Source organism: Callithrix jacchus, chromosome 9 (genome assembly GCF_049354715.1).
Source record: "Callithrix jacchus isolate 240 chromosome 9, calJac240_pri, whole genome shotgun sequence".
In the NCBI taxonomy this organism is placed as follows: Eukaryota; Metazoa; Chordata; class Mammalia; order Primates; family Cebidae; genus Callithrix; species Callithrix jacchus.
This window is the reverse complement of record NC_133510.1, coordinates 127,959,661-127,983,196: the sequence shown is the minus strand read 5'-3', so window position 1 is coordinate 127,983,196 and position 23,536 is coordinate 127,959,661. Positions and strand designations below refer to the sequence as shown.

Sequence of the window (23,536 nt, the reverse complement as noted above, 5' to 3'; positions counted from 1 at the left end):
TAACCTCTGCTTCCATGAATTCAACTTTCTTTTTTTTTTTTTTTTTGAGATGGAGTCTCACTCTGGTCACCCAGGCTGGAGTGCAGTGGTGTGATCTCTGCTCACTGCAACCTTCTCCTCCCGGGTTCAAGCAATTCCCCTGCCTCAGCCTCCCAAGTAGCGGGGATCACAGGCATATGCCACCATGCCTGGCTAATTTTTGTATTTTTATTAGAGATTGGGTTTCACCACGTTGGCCAGGCTGGTCTCGAACTCCTGACCTCAGGTGATCCACCCACCTTGGCCTCCCAAAGTGCTGGGATTACAGGTTTGAGCCACTGTGCCCGGCCCGGTAGTTCTGGTTTTTGTTGTCTGGGGACGCTGTGTGCGTTTGCCCCGTTGCTGTGCTCCTCAGGCCGTTCCCGAAGCCCCACTGCGAATGCTGTTGTGCACCGTTTTTCTTTGTCCTTCCCGACCCCCTCAGCCCCTGCCTCGCCCCGGCTCTCTTCCTTCCTTCCCTCTCTTCTCAGTTAATTCCTCCTCCGACCTCTCTTGCTCTTCCACAGAATTCCACCATGAACACAGTCCCCTCTGTGCTCTCACTGATCACTTTACTTTCAGGGCACAGATTTTCTCCCCCACAGTGCCCCCGCTCACATCAAGAAAGAGGGAGTTAAGTCCGGGAGCCCAGGGAGAGGAAAACGGCTGTTCTGCAGCCACATTAGCTGCTGCCTCCACCTCTGCCTCCAGATCAGCTTGAGGTGCACAGGGAGAGGAAGCGGGCTCTGTTTCTTTGTGTTTTGAGCTGGGCACGTTGGGAAGAGAGGGATCCTGAAAGCCGCTTGCTGCCTGTTGGCCATTAGCCTTGAAAACCGAATGCATGTTGGAAGCTGCTTCCACGCGGCCACTTTAACTGGGGGAGGGCATGGGGACGGGGACTCCCAGGACTCTGCTTATGGTGGTATCACAGCTAAGACTTAGGAGAATGACAAAATTCAAAGCAAAATTAGCAAAGGGAGAAGCACCTAGGGTGAACCTGGGGACAGCCAGGCTGGAGCTTCCAGAGTCTTCTCCCAGGGGGAGTTGCGCAGGATGCACCTAATGTCTTCGGCCACGAGTTGTGGCAACGTGTAGGCGATGCTGTCTAGCAGGGGAGCCCATCAGAATTTCAGTGCGTAGGGGTCAATCACGTGGCAGATACCAAAATTCTAGACCCTGAGAAGGAAAGCAGGTGCTGAGCAGGAGCCAGATTGTTTGTACAAATAATTTCGGCCCAGTGAACGACTCTCATCACCTAGGGGATGGTGGGGACCCTCCTGAAATCTGGGTTTCTGGATGCCAGCCAAGGGCCGGCCTTGCCAGCAGAATTCCTAAGGAGAGCAGCTTCAGGCCTTCAGTGCGAACTGTCCGACTCACCGGAGCTCTCACGCCCATCTCCCCAGATCCTGGAGGGCAAGTGCTCCCCAGTCCTGGCGTCAAGGGTCATAATGAAGAAGACAGCTTTCCCTGCAGTGCACGTGACCCTAAGCCAGGCATTTATGGCCCCGAGTGTGGCTGTCTTGCATACCTTTTTTTGCTCTTGCATTATCTCTCGTTTATGGCTAAGGAAGCAGCTCTCAGTTAAGAAGACCCAGTTGCAGTTCTGTGACCCCAAATCGGGTTTTATTTCCACTGTAGTTTCCCCACTTCCTTCTGGAACCACCTTCTTGTGTTCGTTGACATACGCGTTTCACTTCTGTTATTTACTTTCAAAAAAAAAAAAAAGAGCTGGGTCTAGTTGCTCATGGCTGTAATTCCAGTGCTTTGGGAGGCTGAGGCAGGAAGGTCACTGGAGACTAGGAGTTCAAGACCAGCCTGGGCAACATAGTGAGACTCTGTCTCTACTAAAATAATAATGATGAATAGGCCAGACTCGGTGGCTCACCCTGTAATCCCAGCACTTTCGGAGGCTGAGGTGGACCGATCACTTGTGGCCAAGAGTTCGAGACCAGCCTGGTCAACATGGTGAAACCCTGTCTTTACTAAAAGTAACAAAAATTAGCCAAGTATGGTGGTACACACCTGTAGTCCCAACTACTGGGGGTGCTGAGGCAGGACAATTACTTGAACTCAGGAGGCAGAGGTTGCAGTGAGCAACTGCACTCCAGCCTGGATGACTGAGTGAGACTCTGTCTCAAAAAAAAATAAAAATAAAAAATACATTTCTGCACAAAGGAAGCTTTTTATTACTACCTCAACTAGGAAATTACAAAATTCTCCAAAAAAGAATACAACCATAAAAAATGAACAAGGAAAAATATATTAGTCTGGCTGGGCACGGTGGCTCATGCCTGGAATACCAGCACTTTGGGAGGCCGAGGCAGGCAGATCGTGAGGTCAGGAGTTAAAGACCAACCTGGCCAATATGGTGAAACCCCATCTGTACTAAAAATACAAAAATTAGCCAGGCATGGTGGCTCCCAGCTACTCGGGAGACTGAGGCAGGAGAATCACTTGAACCCAGGAGGTGGAGGTTGCAGTGAGCCGAAATCATACCACTGCACTCCAGCCTGGGTGACAGAGTGAGATTCAATCTAAAAAAAAAAAAAAAGGCTCTATGTAAGTGTTAGGCTCTATGTGAAGTACCGTTGTCTGCCAGCAGGGGCGAGCCTGGGGCAGCTCTCGGCACCACGGTCAAAGGTTTTGTGTAGGTGTGTTATTAGAGGGGCATTGGAGACCATGCAAACACCAGGCTGCGACCTACTCTTCAGAATGATCAGGGACAATTGGGGGTGACTTGAGAAGGGATTCTCATCCATGTTACTGAACTTGGAGGTTGAGGGGGCATCTGCAAATTGCCATTCTGCACTTTGGGAAATCTCACTGTCTTAGTGACGGGTGAGAGTGATTCGGTTTTTCCACCCCGAGACAGGCTTGCTTTACAGAAGGGGCCTCCTGAGGGTGTGGGTGTGACTGTGTGGGAGCATTTGTTTTCCTGTAAGGGGTGAGAACCAGGAGGAGATCCCAGGGCACTTGCACGACGTTGCTAGAACCGTGGACTCCCCCAACCCACGGCTGGTTTTAGGTCAGATATAAGCAAGCTCCACTGGGCAGTTAGCTGGGACGTCTGCCCTCTTGCCTGAGACCAGGGAGAGGAGGGCTTGGTGGCATCCCTGGAGCTTGGGGGTGGCCAGTCTCCTCACTGTGTGTGTTGCTGCAGGTCACTGGAATCCCCATGAACTGCTCTGTGAAACTGCAGCTGAGCCTCTACATGAAATCCATCAAAGGCATTGGGTGAGTGGGGACTGGCACTGGGGCTGCATTGCTCATTAGAGATGTGGAGTCTCAGCGCTCCTGCCCCAGACTCTAGTGGCGTACCCCAGAACCAGGGCATGGGGAAGGGAGAGGGTCCTGTTGGGGGAGGAATCCAGTCCCTGCAGATCTTCTCCTGAGGGATCTTGGTTTTGAGCCAGGTCCTACCTGCACCCTGATATTCCTTCCCCAGAACCCCACTTTTCTTTCTTAACATTCACCCCCTCCCCGCCAGAATCTTCAGTCCAAGCTGTCTCCTACTCAACAGAGTGGCAAAAATGAACGCCTGGAAAAACCTAATGTTAGCAAATGGAAACTTACCAAACAGCATTCTTAAGTTTGACTACTCATTTTACAAGAATTTTTTGAGCACTGATGTCTTCTTTTTGATTTTTAAAATAAAACAGCTTTATGGAAATATAATTCACATACCCTAACACTCACCCTTTAAAAATGCACAATTCAAAATTAAAACATTAAAACAAACTCCCTCCCCCAAAATAAAAGACACAATTCAATGATTTATGGTCTATTCACTGAATTGTGCATCTGTCACCACAATCAATTTTGGAACGTTTTCATCACCCCCAAAAGAAACCACACATCCATTAACACTCACTCCCAATTCCCTCAACCCCGGGCAGCCCCGCTCCTCTACTTCCTGTCTCTGAGGACTTGCCTGTTCTGGGCATCTCACATACACAGGATCATACCCTCTCATGTACACGGGATCATACGCTGTCATATACATGGACTCATATGCTGTCATATACGGGATCATACGCTCTGATACACACGGAATCATACGCTCTCATACACACGGAATCATACACTCTCATACACACGGGATCATACGCTGTCATATACATGGACTCATACGCTGTCATATACAGGATCATATGCTCTCATACACATGGGATCATATGCTCTCATATACACGGGATCATACGCTCTCATACACACGGGATCATACGCTCTCATATACACGGGATCATATGCTGTCATATACATGGACTCATACGCTGTCATATACAGGATCATACGCTCTCATACACACGGGATCATACGCTCTCATACACATGGGATCATACGCTCTCATATACACGGGATCATACGCTCTCATACACACGGGATCATACGCTCTCATACACGGGATCATAGGCTGTCATATACATGGACTCATACGCTGTCATAAACAGGATCATACGCTCTCATACACACGGGATCATACGCTCTCATATACACAGGATCATACGCTCTCATACACACGGGATCATACGCTCTCATATACACGGGATCATATGCTGTCATATACATGGACTCATACGCTGTCATATACAGGATCACACGCTCTCATACACACGGGATCATACGCTCATACACACGGGATCATACGCTCTCATATACACGGGATCATATGCTATGTGGTCTTTGCATCTGGCTTCTTTCATTTAGGATCGTGTTTTCAAGGTTCATGTTGTAGCGTGGATCAGTACATTTCCTGGCTGGTTGATATTCCATTGTCTGGACAGGCCACACTTATTTATCAGTTGATGGATGTTTGGCCATTATGGATAATACAGCTGTCAATGTTCCCACCGAAGCCCAGTGTGGACATCTATTCCCGTTTTCCTTAGGTGTGTGCCGAGGGATGGAATGGCTGGGGCCTATGTTAATGCTTTGTTTAACCGTTTGAGGAGCAGCCAGACTTGGCACAGCCTCTGCCCCGTTCCCATTCTTACCAGCAGCGCCCAGGCTTCTGCTTCCTCCCACGTGCACCCGCACTTGCCGTAACATTAGCTCTGCTAGAACTTGTTGAGGGATTATACTGGTTTGTTGCCATGTCAGTGTCTGCACTTTTTAGCATATTTGAAATAGTTTTGTTTAAAAAAAAAATCTCTTAGAAAAATCCGTGGGTTGCAGGAATGTGAGCCTCTATTCAGCTTTGTCCAATGCCTCTCGGCTGGAAAGAATCACACTTTGTCAGAGGATGGCAGGGAGTAATAGCTGTCGGCTCATTTCCTGCATCCTGCCCCTGCATTTTATTTTTGTATTTTGAGGCCACTTCGGGGATTTGTTCTTGATGGTGGTGAAACAGCCCTTCGCAGCCCAAGGCTTCCCTCTGGTTCCACCACATGGCACCTGGCCTGCTAACTGGGATGTGACTCGGGCCAAGTGGGTGACCCAGATAGAAGAGGCCACCTGCGGCCGAGGACACAGCCCCTTCCCGGCACCCACTGATGGTGGCCCCATGGAGATGTGGGCTCAGTGTGGCCACGTCCTCTGCGTTTTTCCAAAGGGCCTCCATATCTGGATTTTAACAGGAGCTCTGTCAATTTTTATTTATTGGGAGGTAATTCACATTCTTTATTTGAGACAAAGTCTTGCTCTGTCACCCAGCCTGGCTCACTGCAACCTCTGCCTCCCGGGTTCCAGTGATTCTCCTGCCTCAGCCTCCTGAGTAGCTAGGATTACAGGTGCTCACCACACCCAGATAATTTTTGTATTTTTAGTGGAGACAGGATTTCACCAAGTTGGCGAGGCTGTCCTCGAACTCCTGACCTCAGGTGATCTGCCTTCCCAGAGTGCTGGGATTATAGGCATGAGCCACCGTGCCCGGCCTAATTTACATTCTTGACACACGGTTCATGTGGGCAGCTGGATTGTTCTCTGCCAGTGACCTGTGCACTGGCCGCTGTGGGCCACTCACCCAACCTCTCTGGGCCTCGTGGCTGCTGACCTCCCTGTGGACCGGTAACAAGGTACTCCAGGGAAGTGGTCTCAATGGCGGATATTTAGGGCCACGAGGGATGGCTGTGGGAAAAGTCTAGAGACACAGCTGTCAGGAAAGCAGCCAAAGTGGAGGGCCCCGCCCACTGTCTTTCCATCCTGGCTTGTCCTCTGCAGGTGATAGTGTGAGTCCACTTCACTGTGCAATGCCCTGCAAACAAGTGGCTCGAGAGACCGCCAATAATTGTGATTGGGGCATCTGAGCCTTATTTTTTTTATTTTTCAATTTTTTTTTTTTTGAGACGAAGTTTTGCTCTTGTTACCCAGGCTGGAGTGCAATGGCGCGATCTCGGCTCACCGCAACCTCCGCCTCCTGGGTTCAGGCAATTCTCCTGCCTCAGCCTCCTGAGTAGCTGGGATTACAGGCACGCGCCACCATGCCCAGCTAATTTTTTATATTTTTAGTAGAGATGGAGTTTCACCATGTTGACCAGGATGGTCTCGATCTGTTGACCTCGTGATCCACCGGCCTCGGCCTCCCAATATTTATCAATTTTTAAGACAGAGTCTCTCTCTGTCGCCCAGGCTATCGTGCAGTGGTGCAATTTTGGCTCACTGCAACCTCTGCCTCCTGGGTTCAAGCAATTCTCCTGCCTCAGCCTCCTGAGTAGCTGGGATTACAGGTACCCACCACCCCACCCAGATAATTTCTGTATTTTTAGTAGAGACGGGGTTTCACCATGTTTGCCAGGCTGGTCTCAAACTCCTGATCTCAGATGATCCACCTGCCTTGGCCTCCCAAAGTGCTGAGATTATAGGCGTGAGCCACTGTGTCCAGCCTGTGACTGGGGGATTTGAGCCTTTTGTGCTGACTTTGGCACCCAGCCCTGAGTGACTTCCATCTCCTCTCCCTACTGCCGTTCATGGCGAAGTGACAGAATATTTGTGTGTCCATTTCTTTACTGGGATTTTACAAAAGTAACAGTAATAATAATAAATGTGTCGGGCGCTTTTACATGCTGGGTGGTTTCCTAAGCACGTTACTCATCACTGCACTGGATCCTCCCTAGAGCCCTAGGAGGCGCTATATTAATGATATCGCCCTTATACAAGAAGAGACACAGTACCAGGACCAAGGTCAGGAGCTTGCAAGCGGCTATGTCAGGGGTCCCCGAGGCTACTGCAGGCTCGATGATTTGCTGGGAAGCCTCAGGACACAGCATGCAGTTGTACACATGGCTGGGATTTATTACAGTAAATGGATTCAAAGCAGATCAGCAAAGGGAAAAGCCACAGCAGGCCAAGTCCAGAGGAAAGCAGGCGCCGGCTTCCGGAGCCCTCTCCCGAGGAGTTGCTCAGTTCCTGCTGCAGGCAGTTGTGACAACCCACATGACATGTCATCTGCCAGAGAAGCCCATTAGAGAGATTCAGCACCCAGGGTTTTTACTGGGGGCTGGTCATGTGGCCACCCTCTGCCTGGCAGGTACCGAAATTCCAGACCCTTAGGAGGCGAGCTGGTGTTCGGTTATCAACCACGTTGCTTGTACGGATTGCTCAGGCACAGTGAGCCGTCCTTGTCAGTTAGGGAGCAGTGGGAAACCTCTGGAATCCAGGCTCCCAGACACCAGCCCCGGGTCAGCCTTGCCAGCAGCCCGTGTGAGGAGGGAAGACTCCAGCCTGCCACATGAACACGTGCCCGCACGGCGGCCCAGGTGGGATTTGAACCCATGCAGGGAGCTCAAGTGTGCGCCATTAACCACCTCGCCACACTGCCTTTTCTGCTAGACACCTGCTGTGTGTGGGGATCTGTGCGGGGGAAGTGGTGAGCCAGCCCACCCTGCTGCTCGGTACTGGGTGTGAGCTGCTGTATTCACTTCCTGTTGTTGCTGTTACAAATTTGCCACAAATTTCGTGGCTCACTTTTAAAGACTGTCTGACAGTGTGGGAGGTCTGAAGTCTGAAGGGGCCCAGCAGGGCTAAGATCAAGGTAAGGCCTTGTTCCTTCCGTAGGCTCTGGGGAGGACCTGTGCCTTGCCCTTTTCAGCTTCTAGAAGCTGCCGCCTACCATCCTTAGCTCACGACCTTAATCCTGACCCTCCCTGTCTTTCCCTTTTGTTTGTTTATTGTTGCTGAGACACCGTCTCGCTCTGCTGTCTAGACTGGAGTGCAGTGGTGCGATCCGTAGTTCACTGCAGCCTCAACCTCCTGGGCTTAGGTGATCCTCCCACCTCAGCCTCCTGAGTAGCTGGGACTACAGGCGCGTGCCACCACAACCTACTAATTTTTGTGTGTTTTTTGTTTTTTTTTGTAGAGATGGGGTCTCACTATGTTGTCTGGGCTGGTCTTGAACTCCTGGGCTCAAGTGATCCTCCCACCTTAGCCTCACAAAGTGCTGGGATTCCAGATGTGAGCCACTGTGCCTGGCCTCTCCCTCTTTAAAGGTGGCTCACACCTGTAATCCTCGAACTTTGAAAGGCCAAGGTGGGCCATCACAAGGTCAGGAGTTCAAGACCATCCTTGCTAGCATGGTGAAACCCATCTCAACTAAAAAAAAACAAATAGCCAGGCGTGGTGGCATGCCCCTATAATCCCACCTACTCGGGAGGCTGAGACAGGAGAATTGCTTGAACCCAGGAGGCAGAAGTTGGAGTGAGCCGAGATCATGGACAGAGTGAGACTCCATCTAAAAAAACAAATTAGTGTGTGTTTTTTTTTAGGTTTCTTAAAATTTGTTTTTGCCTTTTTCATTTTCTCTCTCTTGCCTGATTGCTCTGGCTAGGACTTCCCGCTTCTTTCTTAAGGACTCTTGAGATATTCCAGGACACTCTCCCCATCTCAGAGCCTTGTAGTCACATCTGCGTGGTCCCCTTCGCTGTGGCAGGTCACGGTTCCCACACTTTGCCGGGGCAGGTCACAGCTTCCCAGATGTCGCATTGGTCTTCCGGTTTCCTTAGGCACCTCTCGGCTGTGACAGTCTCTCATCGCTCCTTGTTTCTGATGACAGTGACGCTTTTGAGAACCCTGTCAGGTATTTTGTAGGATGCCCCCTCCAAGGGATTGGTCTGGTGCTTTTCTCATATCAGCCTGGGGTGATGGGTTCTGGGGGAGGAAGACACAGAAAGGTCCGGTTTCATGGCGTCTAGGGGACCTTCTGTCAGCACCCTGCATCACTGTTGATATCGACCTCACTCGCCTGGACGAAGTCGTGTCTGACGTTTCTCCAGTGTCCAGTTAACTTTTTTCTCCCTTTGGATTTTATTATCTTTTGAACTTGACATATAAGTTTTAATTTCACAGGTAATATGAACATATCTTCTTGAGGGGAAAATAGAGTTTCCCGTGACTCCCCGTGGTCCCCAGTCATAGCCACCGTTGTCCTTTGCCGCACTTCCTTGGGGCCTTTTCCTGCTTATTTACATTCACGTGTACGTTGCCATAGAGAAGATGTATGTTGTTTGTTTGTTTTTGCTAGTCCAGGCATCACTGAACATCTCTGTGCCTCTTTGCACATGCGTGGGCATCTCTAGGGCAGTTTCTGAAGAGCGTAATTGCTAGGTCCTCGGGAATATTGGTAGAATTAGGTTGGCAATATAGATCAGAAAACTCAGCAGTTGTGGCTCAGATGGGACAAAGGCATTTTGTTATTTCAAAAATCTTCTTTTAGAGGATGTCTGAAGGCAGACAGTCCAAGTATCGCAGCGTCCAAGAGACATTCATGGTCCAAGTTCCACTCATCTTTCCGTTCCATTTCCCAGCCCGTGGCTTCCATCCTCAAGGTCACCTCTGGTCCCAGTGGCTACAGAGCCCCAGCCCTTGCAACTGCATTCCAGGCATCTGAAAGGGAGGAGGGAAAAAAGGTTCACCTTCCAGCTGTGAAAGCTTCTTTTTAAGCAGCCTTCCCAGCCATCCCATGTAACGCTTCTGCGAACATCTCATTAACCAGAACTTGGTCACAGAGCCTCGCTTGCCACAAGAGAGGCTGAGATGGAGTCTTTAGCTGGGTGAATTGCTGTCCTGAGTAAAACTTGGGTTCTGTTTCTGAAAGGGATCAATGGATTTTGGCTGGATCACTGGTGGTCTCTGCCCTGTAGGAGATGTGAGTTTTTAATTTAAAAAGATTATTATCAAATTGTGAAGCTCTTTGCCAGAGGAGATTCCTTCTAGCAGCCCATCAAAACACTGGTTCCTAAGTCCACAGCAGTCGAGTGCCACGACTTCTCATCCTCGGGGGTATATGCCACAACCCCCAGTGGATGCCTGAAACTGGGGATAGTGCTGAACCCTACGCAGCATGAAGTATGCTTCTTCCTACACATACACATCTATGAGAAAGTTAATTTGTGGCAGGGCGTGGTGGCTCATGCCTGTAATCCCAGCACTTTGAGAGGCTGAGGCGGGTGGAACTCCCGAGGTCAGGAGTTCACCACAAGCCTGGCCAACATGGTGAAACCTCATCTCTATTAAAATACAAAAAATTAGCCAGGTGTGGTGGCAGGTGCCTGTAATCCCAGCTACACGGGTGGCTGAGACTGGAGAATTGCTTGAACCCGGGAGGCAGAGGTTACCAAGAACACACCATTGCACTCCAGCCTGAGAAATAAGAACAAAACTCCATCTCAAAAAAAAAAAAAAAAGTTAATTAGTAAATTAGGCATAGCAGCAATTAACAATAACTAAGAATTGGGTAATTATAACAATATACTATAATAAAAGTTATGTGACCGTGGGCTCTCTCAGAATGTCTTATTGTACTGTACTGAGCATAAGAAATGGCAGAAATCAAAACCATGGATAAGGAGGGATGACAGGTTGCAGAATCAAGTCCCTTCTGGCCCCAGAGTTTATGCTCACAGGTTTAAAGCTGTGTGATGTCAAACAGCCCTATGGCAAAACATCTCACCTGATCACAAGGTTGAGAGTTTGAGACCAGCCTGACCAACATGGTGAAACCCTGTCTCTAAAAACAAAAAACAAAAATTAGCTGGGAGTGGTGACACGCACCTGTAATTCCAGCTAGTCTGGAGGCTGAGGCAGGAAAATCACTTGAACCTGGGAAGCAGAGGTTGCAGTGAGCCGAGATTGCGCCACTGTACTCCAACCTGAGTGACAAAGTGATACTCTGTCTCAAAAAGAAAGAAAAAAAGAAAAAATGCATCTTTTAAAGAATTAAAATGAGTCTTATTTACTAGTGTTATTGAGGGCTGTAGACAGACCTACACCTGGGGACAGTTTTGTCACGTGGCTCCTAAAGTGTTTGTGCTCATTGTTTGTATTTGGTGGTGGGGGTTAGTGTGTGCAAAATCCTCCTAAACCTGTTTAGAGGTTGTATTCAAGCAGAATTATAGCAAGGTTAGGGGGTAAGACTTTGTCTCACACATCTGTGTCTTGCTTATTTCCAGGCAAACTGGGAAGATTGAGCCGGTGGTCCTGCCGCTGCTCTGGTTTGCAGAGGTAAGGGTGTGTGGGGCACAGTATCGGGGGCTTTTGTTAGGGGCCAATGTGGGCATTTGAGGCAGGGGCGGGGAGCAGCTTGTAGAGAGGGAGAGGGCTGAGGCAGGGTAACCGGACTGTGACATGGACCGGCCTATCAGAAACTTCACACTGTCTAAGTGCCCTATGTCAGTTATCCCACCGAGTTGAGAGGGATCCCTTGAGATGGGGAAGACAGAAGCTCATAAAGCGGTGAAGTCCCTGGCCCTGGGTGTAAAATAATTTTGTTGAGGCATGTGACCTCCTCTCCTGAGAAAGGGATTTGGTTTCCAAGGTGTCAGCTTTTCACTTAAACTTACTTCTCTCCCAGCTTTTAAGAATTCCTTCTGGCCTAGCCTATTATTTTATTTTCTGTATTGTTTCTTGCCTGCCTCATTTTAAATCAGGGTGAGCTAATGGCCGGGATAGACAAGCCTCCAGATGTCAAGTTCACTTCCTGCTAAGCACAATCTGAAGGGGGTTGACTGGGAGGCAGAACTCTGTTCCCTGCAGTAATTCAGGGCTCCAGGACCCTTTCCATCGGGACCCTTTCCATTTAGTGGTGGGGAAAGAGATGGAGAGTCACGTGAGGCCAGGCCCACCTCTCATTGGTCAGGACAGGATCACATGGTCCTGCCCAACTGCAAGGGAGTCTGGGAATTGTAGTCTTACCTTGTGTCCTGGAGGGAGGAGGTCCCTGGCAGGCTCCAACACAGGCTTTAGCTGGGTAGCTTGAAATGGGGAAGGGCTGAGGCGGGCACAGGGGAAGGTGTTGGGTGGCATTTGCGCTGTAATCCACAGCCTGCGGCCCCAGATCATGTGTTTGTCATTCTACCTCCTCAGAGTGGGGCCATGGAAGGGGACACACTGCACACATTCTACACCCAGCTGGTGTTGCTGCCCAAGGTGATGCACTATGCCCAGTACGTGCTCCTGGCACTGGGCTGCATCCTGCTGCTGGTCCCTGTCATCTACCAAATCCGGAGCCAAGTAGGTGCTGGCCAGAGCATGGCCCTGGCTGACAGCCATTTGCTTGCCTGCTGGGGGAGAGGGGCTCAGGTCAGACCCCCCTGGCCAACTGCAACCTGGAGCCCACCTCCAGCAGCGGTCCTGCAGTGGTCACTTCTGGGGGCTGCACCGCACGCTTGTGTCTTTTGCATGCCGCGTTGCCACTACTCTGCTGTTCTGGAAGGCCTGGGACCCCCTCTTGAAGGGGCTGCAGGTGGGCTTTGAGTAATGAGACCTGGTACTTGCATCATTCATTCATCAAGTCAGCACCCAGGGATGCCAGGCTCTGGTGGGGGCAAGGGGACAGCACCGGAGGAGACAGCTGAGGTCCCTGCCCTGGGGGATTGAGGGGGGATTGAGAGGAGATGGCATTCTAGCCCGGAGACAGATGAAAACCAAGCAAATCAGCAGAAAAGACAATTTCACCATGATAGGAACTGTGAGGGGCTAGAGCCATGATGTCAAATAGAAGTGCAGCGTGAGGCTGGGTGCGGTGGCTCACACCTGTAATCCCAGCACTTTGGGAGGCTGAGGCGGGCGGATCATGAGGTCAGGAGATCGAGACCATCCTGGCCAACATGGCAAAACCCCGTCTCTACTAAAATACAAAAAATTAGCCAGGCGTGGTGGCTCTCGCCTGTAATCCCAGGTACTCTGGAGGCTGAGGCAGGAGAATCACTTGAACTTGGGAAGCGGAGGTTGCAGTGAGCCAAGATCACACCACCGCTCTCCAGCCTGGTGACAGAGCAAGATTCTGTCTTAAAAAAAAAAAAAAAATACAGCATGAGCCACGTGTGAGGTTTTCAGTTTAAATTTTCTAATAGCCACTTAATAGTCAAAGGAAACAGGTGAAATGAATTTTAATTTTATTTAACCCAAATATATCCAAAGTCTTATCACTTCGACATGTAATCAGTGTAAAAGATGTCAATGTTTTTGCAGCTTTTTTCTTTTTTTGCATGAAGTCTTTGCAGTTCTGTGTGTGTTATTCATGTGCAGCAGGTCTCAATTTGGACTGGTCCCATTTCAAGGACCCACCAGCCATAAGCAGCTTCCAGACTGAACAGGGCATGTCTGGGGCGAGTGGGGATAAGGACAGATGGAGCTTCAGGAAGGCCTCTAGGAAGAGGTAGATAGTGAGCTTTGATGTGGAGGCCAGGGAGGCACTCGGCACGGAGCCACAGGAGGAATGCTGCCAGGAGCGGCCAGTGCAAAGGCCCTGGGGCAGGGATGGGCAAAGGGTCAGGCAGGGCCAGGGTGGCTGGCGGGGAGTGAGGGCAGGGACAGAGGTAGGAGGTGGTGTCTGAGAGTGGGCAGGCCAGGCTCCCTGAGGCCTTGTGGTGCAGAGTGAGCAGTTTGGAACTGATTCTGGGGGTGACACAGCCCTTGGAGCCTTTTAAAGAGGGGAATCGCTAGGTCAGCTGCTGGCTCAGTACAGGCTCTGGGCTGGGATGGGTGGAAGCCTGGGCCCAGTGGGGAGGCCCCAGCGGGTGAGAAAGTCGGTGGCTTAAACAGGATGGGGCAGCTGCTCTCAGGAGGGAATAGAAGTGGGGAAGAGCTTCAGACCTTCAGACGCAGGAGGAAGAGGGGTGGCAACAGCGCCCCTCCTTGCTTTTGGGTCATTTGTGTATTCATTCATGGCATTCACTGCCAGGCCCTTTGCACAGGTCAGGGGATACAGAAATAACCAGAACAGGAGGCCCGCAGCGAAGATAGGCAAGCTACCCAGTCACACAAGGGCCAGGAGAGTGTCACAGAGCTCAAGGGGCAGTGGAGACAGGGTAGTGGCTGCCATGGGAAGGGAAGGGATGCCACCCCCTGGCAGGGCGTCGGGAAGGGCTGTTTTTGGATGCATGGACCAGAAAGCCACCCTCTGAGATGGCCCCCACCTGCGTCATCCCGGGGCCACGGGCCGCGGCCTTCTGAGGGGCCCTGGGGCCACCCCGCTGCCCTGCTGGTCTTGGCTTCTCTGCCGCCCTTGCTTCTTTAGCTCTGTTGAATGATTCTCCTCTCCCCTTTCTCGGGGAGGCTTGCGTGCTTCCAGGCTTGCGTGCTGGGTGAGAATAATTCGTTCTTGGTTCTTCACCTCGGCTTTCAGACCTGAAACCCAACTTTCCTTCCAAATTCCTGTCCTCAGCGGGGAAAAGGTTTCCACAGTGCGAGGTGGTGACCTGGACACCAGCTGTCATCACGTCACTCCTCTAGTGTTTGAGTTTGAGCTCCCGACGAACAGTGACCATTGTGTCCAGCCAGCCCTTTGGCGCGCCCCCTTCTCTGTTACCGCCCCCGGGGGGAGCCAGGACCCAGCAGGGCTGTGACTTCAGCAAGCAGAAGGGAATTCCTTCCAGTTTCTAGACTGAATTATGCAGGGAGGAGAGAGGGAATAGGAACCCAGGCTCCCAGATCGTGAATACCTTCCCGTGGCAGAGCATCACGTGGGTGTCCACAGGCAAGGAGGCACAGCCATACACGGGGGTCCCTGGGGACTGGCTGAGGGGCTGGGCCAGAAAAGGCCACAACAGCCTCATCCCTCTGTCCCCTTCTGTCTCTCTCCAAATCGTCCATCAGAATGGGAACAGGGAAGGAGGGTAAGGAAGCACAAGATCTCTAGGCTTGGGCTGGGGTCCCCTTCCCTGCCGCAGCCCCCAAATCAGCGTCCCAGCCTCAAATCCAGTAAGAATGCCACGATTGGCAGTGCGGCTCCCCCCCGCAGGTTTTATTGGAGGCCACGTAAGTGAAATGTATCCCGTGTGTTTTGATTTAGCAGGGCCTTACTTACCAGTTTTTATGTGATTTGCCCTGATTCTTTAAAAAATCACATGATGGTAAACTCAGCATATTTTAATTTCTCTTTAGAGAAATTTTCTCTCCTTGAGCCAGGTATGGTGGCTCTTGCCTATAATCCCAGCTACTTGGGAGGCTGAGGCAGGAGGATCTCTTGAGCCCAGGAGTTGGAGGCTGCAGTGAGCCATGATCACTCCATTGCACTCCAGCCTGATAACAGAGTGAGACCTTGTCTCAAAAATTAAAAAAAAAGAAAGAAATGTTTTTTCTCAAGTTATTCTTAAAAAAAAAAAAAATCAAAAGCATTTTAACAGAACAGTCTGTTCCTGGTTGGTTGTAAACAACCCCCACTGGCTGTCAGCCTCCAGGGCCTATCTCCCCACCTTGCTTCCTCGCTGGGTTACCTTTTCAAGTGGCCGAGCCCTTTTCAGCTTGGCTTGTCCGCCTCCCAGGTGAGTTTCCCGAAAATGATTTTACTCCATCTAACAGCAGCGGGTCCCCACATCTCCGCCCCTGCAGGCGTTGAGGGTTGTTGGACTCTAAACCTCTGTACCTCTCCTGTTTCCTCTTCGCCTTTTGCAAATCAAAGAACCATGTACGACCTTTTTCATGTGGCTTCAACATCAACTATAAATTAGCTTGGTTATCTTCTAGGAGAAATGCTATTTATTTTGGAGTAGTAGTAAAAAGGGCTCAAAGGATAAGGAGGCCATTCAGGCCTATTCTGAATCCCTGATGACGTCAGCTCCCAAGGGCTCTGTGCTGCAGGAAGCAAAACTGTAGGTGGGTACCAGGTAACGCCGTGCGCCTCCCCGTCCCTTCCCGCATCAAGTAGAATGCTGGCGGCTTCAAACGCTGGGGGTCCTGCTCATGCCTTCAGCCTCAACTTCACCGGGAGTATCTACAGACTGAAGATGCATATTTGTGTATTTCACTTTTGGAGAAACTGCCCCTTCCTATGTTCTGAGTGAATAGCGGTTTCTTTGATTCCAGAGGGGAACTGATGTTCTATGGGCTGGTGCCTATTTGCAAGGTCACATTAGGAAGGCAGGAACAAGTCTTAGGCCTGCTGCTTCTCAAATCTCTTGTGCAGTAGACTCCCCTGGGGAAGTTCGCTAGAATGCAGATCCCTGGGCTGTCTTCTAGCCTCCTGGAAGAGAATCATAGTAGAATCCGTATTTTAATGGACCCTAATGAGATTCTGATGTTGAAACATGTTTGAGAAACATTGATCTGAATCTGGGATGACTGGCCGGGCGTGGAGGCTCACATCTGTAATCCAGCACTTTGGGAGGCTGCGGCAGGTGGATCATTTGAGGTCAGGAGTTTGAGACTAGCCTGGCCAACATGGTGAAACCCTGTCTCTACTAAAAATACAAAAAAAAAAAAAAACAAAAACAAAACCAGGCGCGGTGGCTCATGCCTGTAATCCCTGCACTTTGCGAGGTCGAGGTGGGTGAATCATGAGGTCTGGAGTTCCAGACCAGCCTGGCCAACATGGTGAAACCCCGTCTCTACTAAAAATACGAAAATTAGCTAGACATGGTGGCGTGTACCTATAGTCTCAGCGTCTCAGGAGGCTGAGGTGGGAGAATCACTTGAACCCGGGAGGTGGAGGTTGCACTGAGCCGAGATCATAGCCACTGCACTCCAGCCTGGGCAACAGTGCGAGACTCCATCTAAAAATAAGTAAATAAATAAAAATACAAAGAAATTAGCCAGATGTGGTGGTGCACACCTGTAATCCCAGCTACTCAGGAAGCCAAGGCAGGAGAATTGCTTGAACCCAGCACATGGAGGTTGCAGTGAGTCAAGATTGTGCCACTGCACTCCAGCCTGGGCAACAGAGCGAGACTCCATCTCCAAAAGATAAAAATAAAATAAAGTAATAACTAACTAAATAAATAAATCTGGGATGACTGACCAAGAACAAAGAATGTAGGCATCAGTTGAACACCAACTGTATACTTGGGACTGGCTCTGAGGGTAGGATTGCCGGGCTCAGCACTAACAAGCACAAGAACCATAGAATGGTGCCTGTTAAAGATGAATTTCTGGTAAGCAATGAATTTTTTTTTTTTTTGGAGATGGAGTTTTGCTGTTGTTGCCCAGGCAGGAGTGCAGTGGCTCACCGCAACCCCACCTCCCAGGTTCAAGTGATTCTCCTGCCTCAGCCTCCTGAGAAGCTGGGATTACAGGCATGCGCCACCATGCCTGGCTGATTTTGTATTTTTAGTGGAGATGGGGTTTTCTCCATGTTGGTCAGGCTGGTCTCGAACTCCTGACCTCAGGTGATCCACCCACCTCGGCCTCCCGGAGTGCTGGGATCCCAGGCATGAGCCACCACGCCTGGCTGTGATGAGTACTTTTTATTCATGCAATGATAGGACACATGTATACTGGAAACCCATCTGTTGTTCACCTAAAATTCACATTCTGTGGCAGCCGTATCTGTCAGGGAAGTAGGCTGATGCCCCTGGGGGAGGGTCTCCATTTCCTTGGCCAGGCTCTGTCGGGCTGTGGTCTTGGGAGAGCTGTGGCTGGGGATGGTGTCCTTGCCAGGGGAGGTGACGGGCAGAGCCTCAGGCCCTACAACTTAGGTTTGGGCAGGGGTGAGTCACTCTACAGTGGTGCCTCTGATAATAGCTGTTACTTTAGTTTCTGAAAAATGTTCTGCCCTCGAGAGCTTCTGAGGCTGGGCCTCCTCGTGTGAAAATAGCTTTCCAGGGAGCCACATTGTGGGGACACAAGGCACCAGCTCGCTCTTTGGGGCCAGTTGGCTGCCTCCAGCTCATCTCACTTGCCAGGGCTGGGCAAGGAAACCAAAAGGAAGATGCCAAGGAGTGGGCAGGGGCCAAAGGAAGATGCCAAGGAGTGGGCGTTGGCAGGCGCTGCCAGCCTGTGTCTCAGTCAAGCTCTGGGGGACCCTTCCCGCCCATCTGGGAGTAGGGGGCAGGGGAGTGTTAATATCAGGAGAGAACCCTTCCCGGGACAGGGTTCCCAGGCCCCTCTTCCTTTCCTCCCTCCCAGGATTCCTCCAGGGCACTGTGCTGGGCACGGTTTGGCCCCATTGGTGTCCCTGCTCCCTTCTGCAGAAACTTGCTTGGGATTCTCAGGGTGCAGGGGTGGGGGCCCGTCCGCTGTAGAGCAGGGAGTTTTTCACTCTCAGCACAGATGGAGTGGCCAGGGCCCCATGGCTGCCCCTCCCTGGTCATTACCAGGATGGCCTGTCGTCTCCTCCCCAAACAAAACTGGGGTCTCCTCTTTATTTTGCCAACAGAATCCAATTTTTAGGTGATTAGACAAGTGTTTGACTTAAAAAGACTCTCCTGCCCTGCCTTCTGGAAGGTCTCAGGTCAGCCCAGCACCCTAGATCCCCTAGGCATGGGTAATGGGGGGTGCCCAGCCCAGTACCCTAGATCCCCTAGGCATGGGTAATGGGGGGTGCCCAGCCCAGCACCCTAGATCCCCTAGGCATGGGTAATGGGGGGTGCCCAGCCCAGCACCCTAGATCCCCTAGGCATGGGTAACGGGGGGTGCCCAGCCCAGCACCCTAGATCCCCTAGGCATGGGTAACGGGGGGTGCCCAGCCCAGCACCCTAGATCCCCTAGGCATGGGTAACGGGGGGTGCCCAGCCCAGCACCCTAGATCCCCTAGGCATGGGTAACGGGGGTGCCCAGCCCAGCACCCTAGATCCCCTAGGCATGGGTAACGGGGGTGCCCAGCCCAGCACCCTAGATCCCCTAGGCATGGGTAACGGGGGTGCCCAGCCCAGCACCCTAGATCCCCTAGGCATGGGTAATGGGGGGTGCCCAGCCAAGCACCCTAGATCCCCTAGGCATGGGTAACGGGGGGTACCCAGCCCAGCACCCTAGATCCCCTAGGCATGGGTAACGGGGGGTGCCCAGCCCAGCACCCTAGATCCCCTAGGCATGGGTAACGGGGGGTGCCCAGCCCAGCACCCTAGATCCCCTAGGCATGGGTAACGGGGGTGCCCAGCCCAGCACCCTAGATCCCCTAGGCATGGGTAATGGGGGTGCCCAGCCCAGCACCCTAGATCCCCTAGGCATGGGTAATGGGGGTGCCCAGCCCAGCACCCTAGATCCCCTAGGCATGGGTAATGGGGGGTGCCCAGCCAAGCACCCTAGATCCCCTAGGTATGGGTAACGGGGGGTACCCAGCCCAGCACCCTAGATCCCCTAGGCATGGGTAACGGGGGGGTGCCCAGCCCAGCACCCTAGATCCCCTAGGCATGGGTAATGGGGGGTGCCCAGCCCAGCACCCTAGATCCCCTAGGCATGGGTAACGGGGGGTGCCCAGCCCAGCACCCCATCCCCTAGGCATGGTTAATGGGGGGTACCCAGCCCAGCACCCCGATCTCCTAGGCATGGGTAATGGGGGATGCCAAGCCCAGCACCCCGAATCCCTAGGCATGGGTAATGGCGGGTGCCAAGCCCAGCACCCCGATCCCCTAGGCATGGGTAACGGGGTATGCAGTGTCCGCCAGTAGCCGGCTTTAGCTTGGGTTGGGCACCTGGGTGGTGGCCCGTGGTCCCCCTGCAGGCCACTGCTGCCCCCTCTTGGGTCCTGTTCTGAGTCTCAGGCCTGAGTTCCTGGGCCCCGCACCTTGCCCTGTACCTGGGTGTAGGGATGGCCCAGAGGGGCTGCCTTGCTTGGGAGAAGGGGAAAAAAGGATATTTTTATATAAATAAGAAAAGACAGTCCCTCTGGACCGATGAGGCCTGCCGTAGGCCAGGGGCTTGGTAAACTGTGTGTCCACTGGTCTGTAGCCCTTCAGTTGGGTGCTTTTGTGCAGTGAACAGCCTGGACAACTGTCCAGGTGCCCTTTCAGGGAGATATTCCTTGACCTTTCTTAGCTTCTCACTGACCTTTCTCCCACTCGAAGTCTGTGTTCCTCAGTCAAACAAAAGTGGCAGGGAGGAGGAGATGGAGGAGGAGGAGGAGGAGATGAAGGAGGAGATAGAGGAGAAGGAGATGATGGAGGAGGAGGGGGAGGGGGAGGAGGAAGAGAATGTGGATGATGGAGGATGGGGAGAAGGGGGAGGAAGAGGAAGAGGAGCCTGCTTCACCCTCTGGCACCTGGAGGCTTTGTTTATGTGTCTTCCTTGGGAAATACCAGGGGTTCTTTGACAGCTTGGGGTGGTTTCCCTTTCTACTTTTGAGTGAGAGTTTCTCAGGTCATGGCTCTTTGGGCCCACATGACTGAGGTCTAGCCACCCATGGGTGTCCTATGCTGCCCCAATTGGTGGTGTGGGGGGCGGTGCTGGCCTCCCCACCGCCTGGCTCAGTGCAGCAGGCCCTGGCCCTCGGTCTGCCCCAAGCGGGAGTTTGATTTTCCTACCCTGTGGTGAAGCCAGCACAGGTGGGTGGGGGGTTTCCTGCTGCAGGCACGAGGGCAGGGCAGCCTCTGTTGCCCAGGGCAAGGGAGGCAGGGGCTTAGCGGGACGAAGGCTCACCCGACATGCTTATCATCAGCGTTATCCGTACTTTTAGTTTTTTTTAAGTTGAGAAATTTTCTACAAGTGTCAAACTAGACAAATGACAGTATCCAGTTCCCCCACCCAGGCCCAGCCGTTGCTCCCAGCTGTCAGTGTAGAAGATTGTCAGCATCTCACGTCCGTGCTTTTACTCGCCCCTCCCCACGTCCCACCTCGCCCTGCACCCCCTGAGCAACCACGGCCAGGACCTTGTCACATGGATTTGTTTCCTCTGAATCTGCACGATCGGTTTTTGAGTGTGACTGAAGCTGTGTCCCGCTGCGTGTATTGCTGTGTGGCTGGCTTTCCGCTCTGTTTTCTGTTCATGAGTGCTGTCCAGGCTGAATGCTGTCCTGTGATATTGGTTTAAAAGTTCAGGCCAGGTGTGGTGGCTCATGCCTATAATCCCAGCACTTCGGGAGGCTGAGGTGAGAGGATCGCTTGAGCCCAGGAGTTCAAGACCAGCCTGGGCAACATAGTGATACCTGATCTCTACCAAAAATAAAACAATTAGCCTGGCATGGTGGTGGCACATGTCATTGTCCTAGCCACTTGGGAGGATCACTTGAGTGCAGGAGTTCAAGGCACGGTGGCCTGGGTGGCAGAGAGCCTATCTCTAAAAAATAAAACATAAATCGATACATAAACATGTTCTCCTGAGGGGAGAGGTTGCCCAGTTGTCCCGTGCTGACTGCTTCGCGCAGCCCCCTGCTCTGCCCCTCACTGTATCAAGTCTCTTTGGCCTCAGTTTCTCCATCTCTAAAGGAGGCGGGAGAGGCCAGGCGAGTGTTGAGTGAGATGAGGAGGCCCTTGTGGGGGGACATTCCAGGACTCTGGGTTACTCCAGCCTCTTCTCACCTCTGACAACCCGGTGTCGGGGGTGGTGTCTGTGCTGGGGATGTGGGCATGGGGCCGGGGCGGGGACGAGGGTGGGGTTTGGTGATGGGGCGTGGGTGGTCACCCAGCTTTGCCTTTCTCCACAGGCTCCTGAGGACACCGTGAGCCAACCAGGCCTGGCCGCTGGGCCTGACCGGCCCCCCAGCCCCTACACCCCGCTTCTCCTAGATTCTCCCAGCGGACAGCCCCCCAGCCCCACAGCCTGAGCCTCCCCGCGGCCCGTGCCTGTTAGACACCTGCACACATGCCCTGGCACATGCACACACGCGCGTGCAGACATGTGCAGACACACTCAGGGATGGAGCTGCTGCTGAAGGGACTCGTAGGGAGAGGTGCGTTGACAAGCACTATTCTGGAACCTTCTCTCCATGTGGCCCACAGGCCTGACCATGGGGGCTGTGGGCACTGCGTCCCCTTCCTTGGTTGAGCCTGGCCTGTCCCGTTCAGCCGCTGGGCCCAGGCTTCCTTCCCTTCAGGGTGACACTGCCACCCCGGTGTGGTGGCTCCCCATGCAGGTGGGCCAGGCTGGGAGTGCCAGCTTCCTGTGCCAAATTCAGCACTCAAATTCAGCACTCAGGCCCTGGCCAGGAGCTTTGGCCTTGGTCCACCTGCCAGGCCAGGTGAAGCACCTTCACACAGGCCTCAGAAAACAACAGGGTGAGCACAAGATGCCCCACGCAGCTGCCTGGGGGTCCCCACCCACCCTGGCCAGACTTGGATCTCCCCGAGGTCTGCACAGGCACGGCGTCGGGTGTCTGGCGTTGTTTTCCTCCAGCCTAAACTGACATCATCCTATGGACTGAGCCGACCACTCCGTGGCCGAAGTGGCAGTGGGGCTGTGCCCCCAAGATGCCCCCACCCCCACACAGGATCCCTCAGATTTTACGTGCCCAGGTTGAGGTGGAGAGGCTGGGGGCCCTGCCTGCCAGGCACTCCTGGACCCTGGGGGAAGCCTGTGACCCTTTTCTACTGGAAGAGAAATGAGTTTTATCATCTTTGAAAAATAATTCACTATTGAAGTAATAAACCTTTAAAAAAACTGGACGCCTGCCTCCGTGACAGCCTTGTCCGCTGGGGTCTGTCGGGGGGTGGCCTCTGGGAGGTTCTGGGCTCCTTCCTGGGGGCTGCCAAGAGCGTCTCTCCCAGGGCCAGGCTGCCGGCTTCCCTTCCTGTTGTTTTTAAATTTCAACCTTGTGCAATTTCGAGTTTCGTATAAATTCTGCATGACTCCGCCCTTGTTTAGGGGCAGCAGGGTCTGCGTCTCCCCTCCGACCCCCGACCATGCCCACAGCCCCCCGTGCAGATGCCTTTGCCACTTTCGAATGGGGCCCTCTGGATGTGTTTCTGTGCATTTATCTACACATCCTGGTGCCCGTGGGGCATGCCCCGAGCTGTTCTAGGCCTTTGCTTTTTGCTCGTTACATAAATGGTGAAGAAGAGAAGCGGGTGAGAGAACAGATCGGAGCCATTTTCTCCTGCTGTCGTCATCACTGATGATTTAATACGAGCCCACTTCATCACTATTTAAATGTGCTTTTAAACCTTTGATTAATCACTCTTGTCTGCAACCTAAACTTTTTTTTTATTTCTTGTGACCATCAAGGGTAAGTTTTTTTGGTCTGGATCTGCCATAACAAACTTCCCATCAAGGCTGGGCATGGTGGCCCACGCCTGTAATCCCAGCACTGTAAGAGGCCAAGGTGGGAGGATTGCTTGAGGCCAGGAGTTCAAGACTAGTCTGGGTGATATGGCGAGACCCTCGTCTCTACCAAAAAACAAAACAAAACAAAACAAAAAAATCAGCCAGGCATGGTGGGCACACACCTGTGGTCCCAGCTACCCTGGAGGCTGAGGTAGGAGGATTCTTGAAGCCAAGAGG

The 23,536-nt window shown here is 52.3% G+C and overlaps 1 protein-coding gene across 10 annotated transcripts in view; it reads left to right on the top strand.

Annotated features, from left to right (window-relative positions):
• Positions 1 to 23,231, top strand: part of SCARB1 (scavenger receptor class B member 1) — an 85,227-nt gene extending 61,996 nt beyond the window's left edge. For 5 of the 10 annotated variants that reach the window (XM_035258146.3, XM_078337712.1, XM_078337711.1 and 2 more), the window contains 5 exons: positions 3,179 to 3,252; positions 11,400 to 11,451; positions 12,313 to 12,459; positions 15,916 to 16,044; positions 21,744 to 23,231. In XM_035258146.3, the coding sequence (XP_035114037.1) occupies positions 3,179 to 3,252; positions 11,400 to 11,451; positions 12,313 to 12,459; positions 15,916 to 16,044 (402 nt within the window). In that variant the 3' untranslated portion in view covers positions 21,744 to 23,231. The remainder of the gene's footprint in view (positions 1 to 3,178; positions 3,253 to 11,399; positions 11,452 to 12,312; positions 12,460 to 15,915; positions 16,045 to 21,743) is intronic. The other 5 variants (XM_035258147.3, XM_078337715.1, XM_078337714.1 and 2 more) reach the window with 1 other exon arrangement.
• Positions 23,232 to 23,536: the final 305 nt, after the last annotated feature.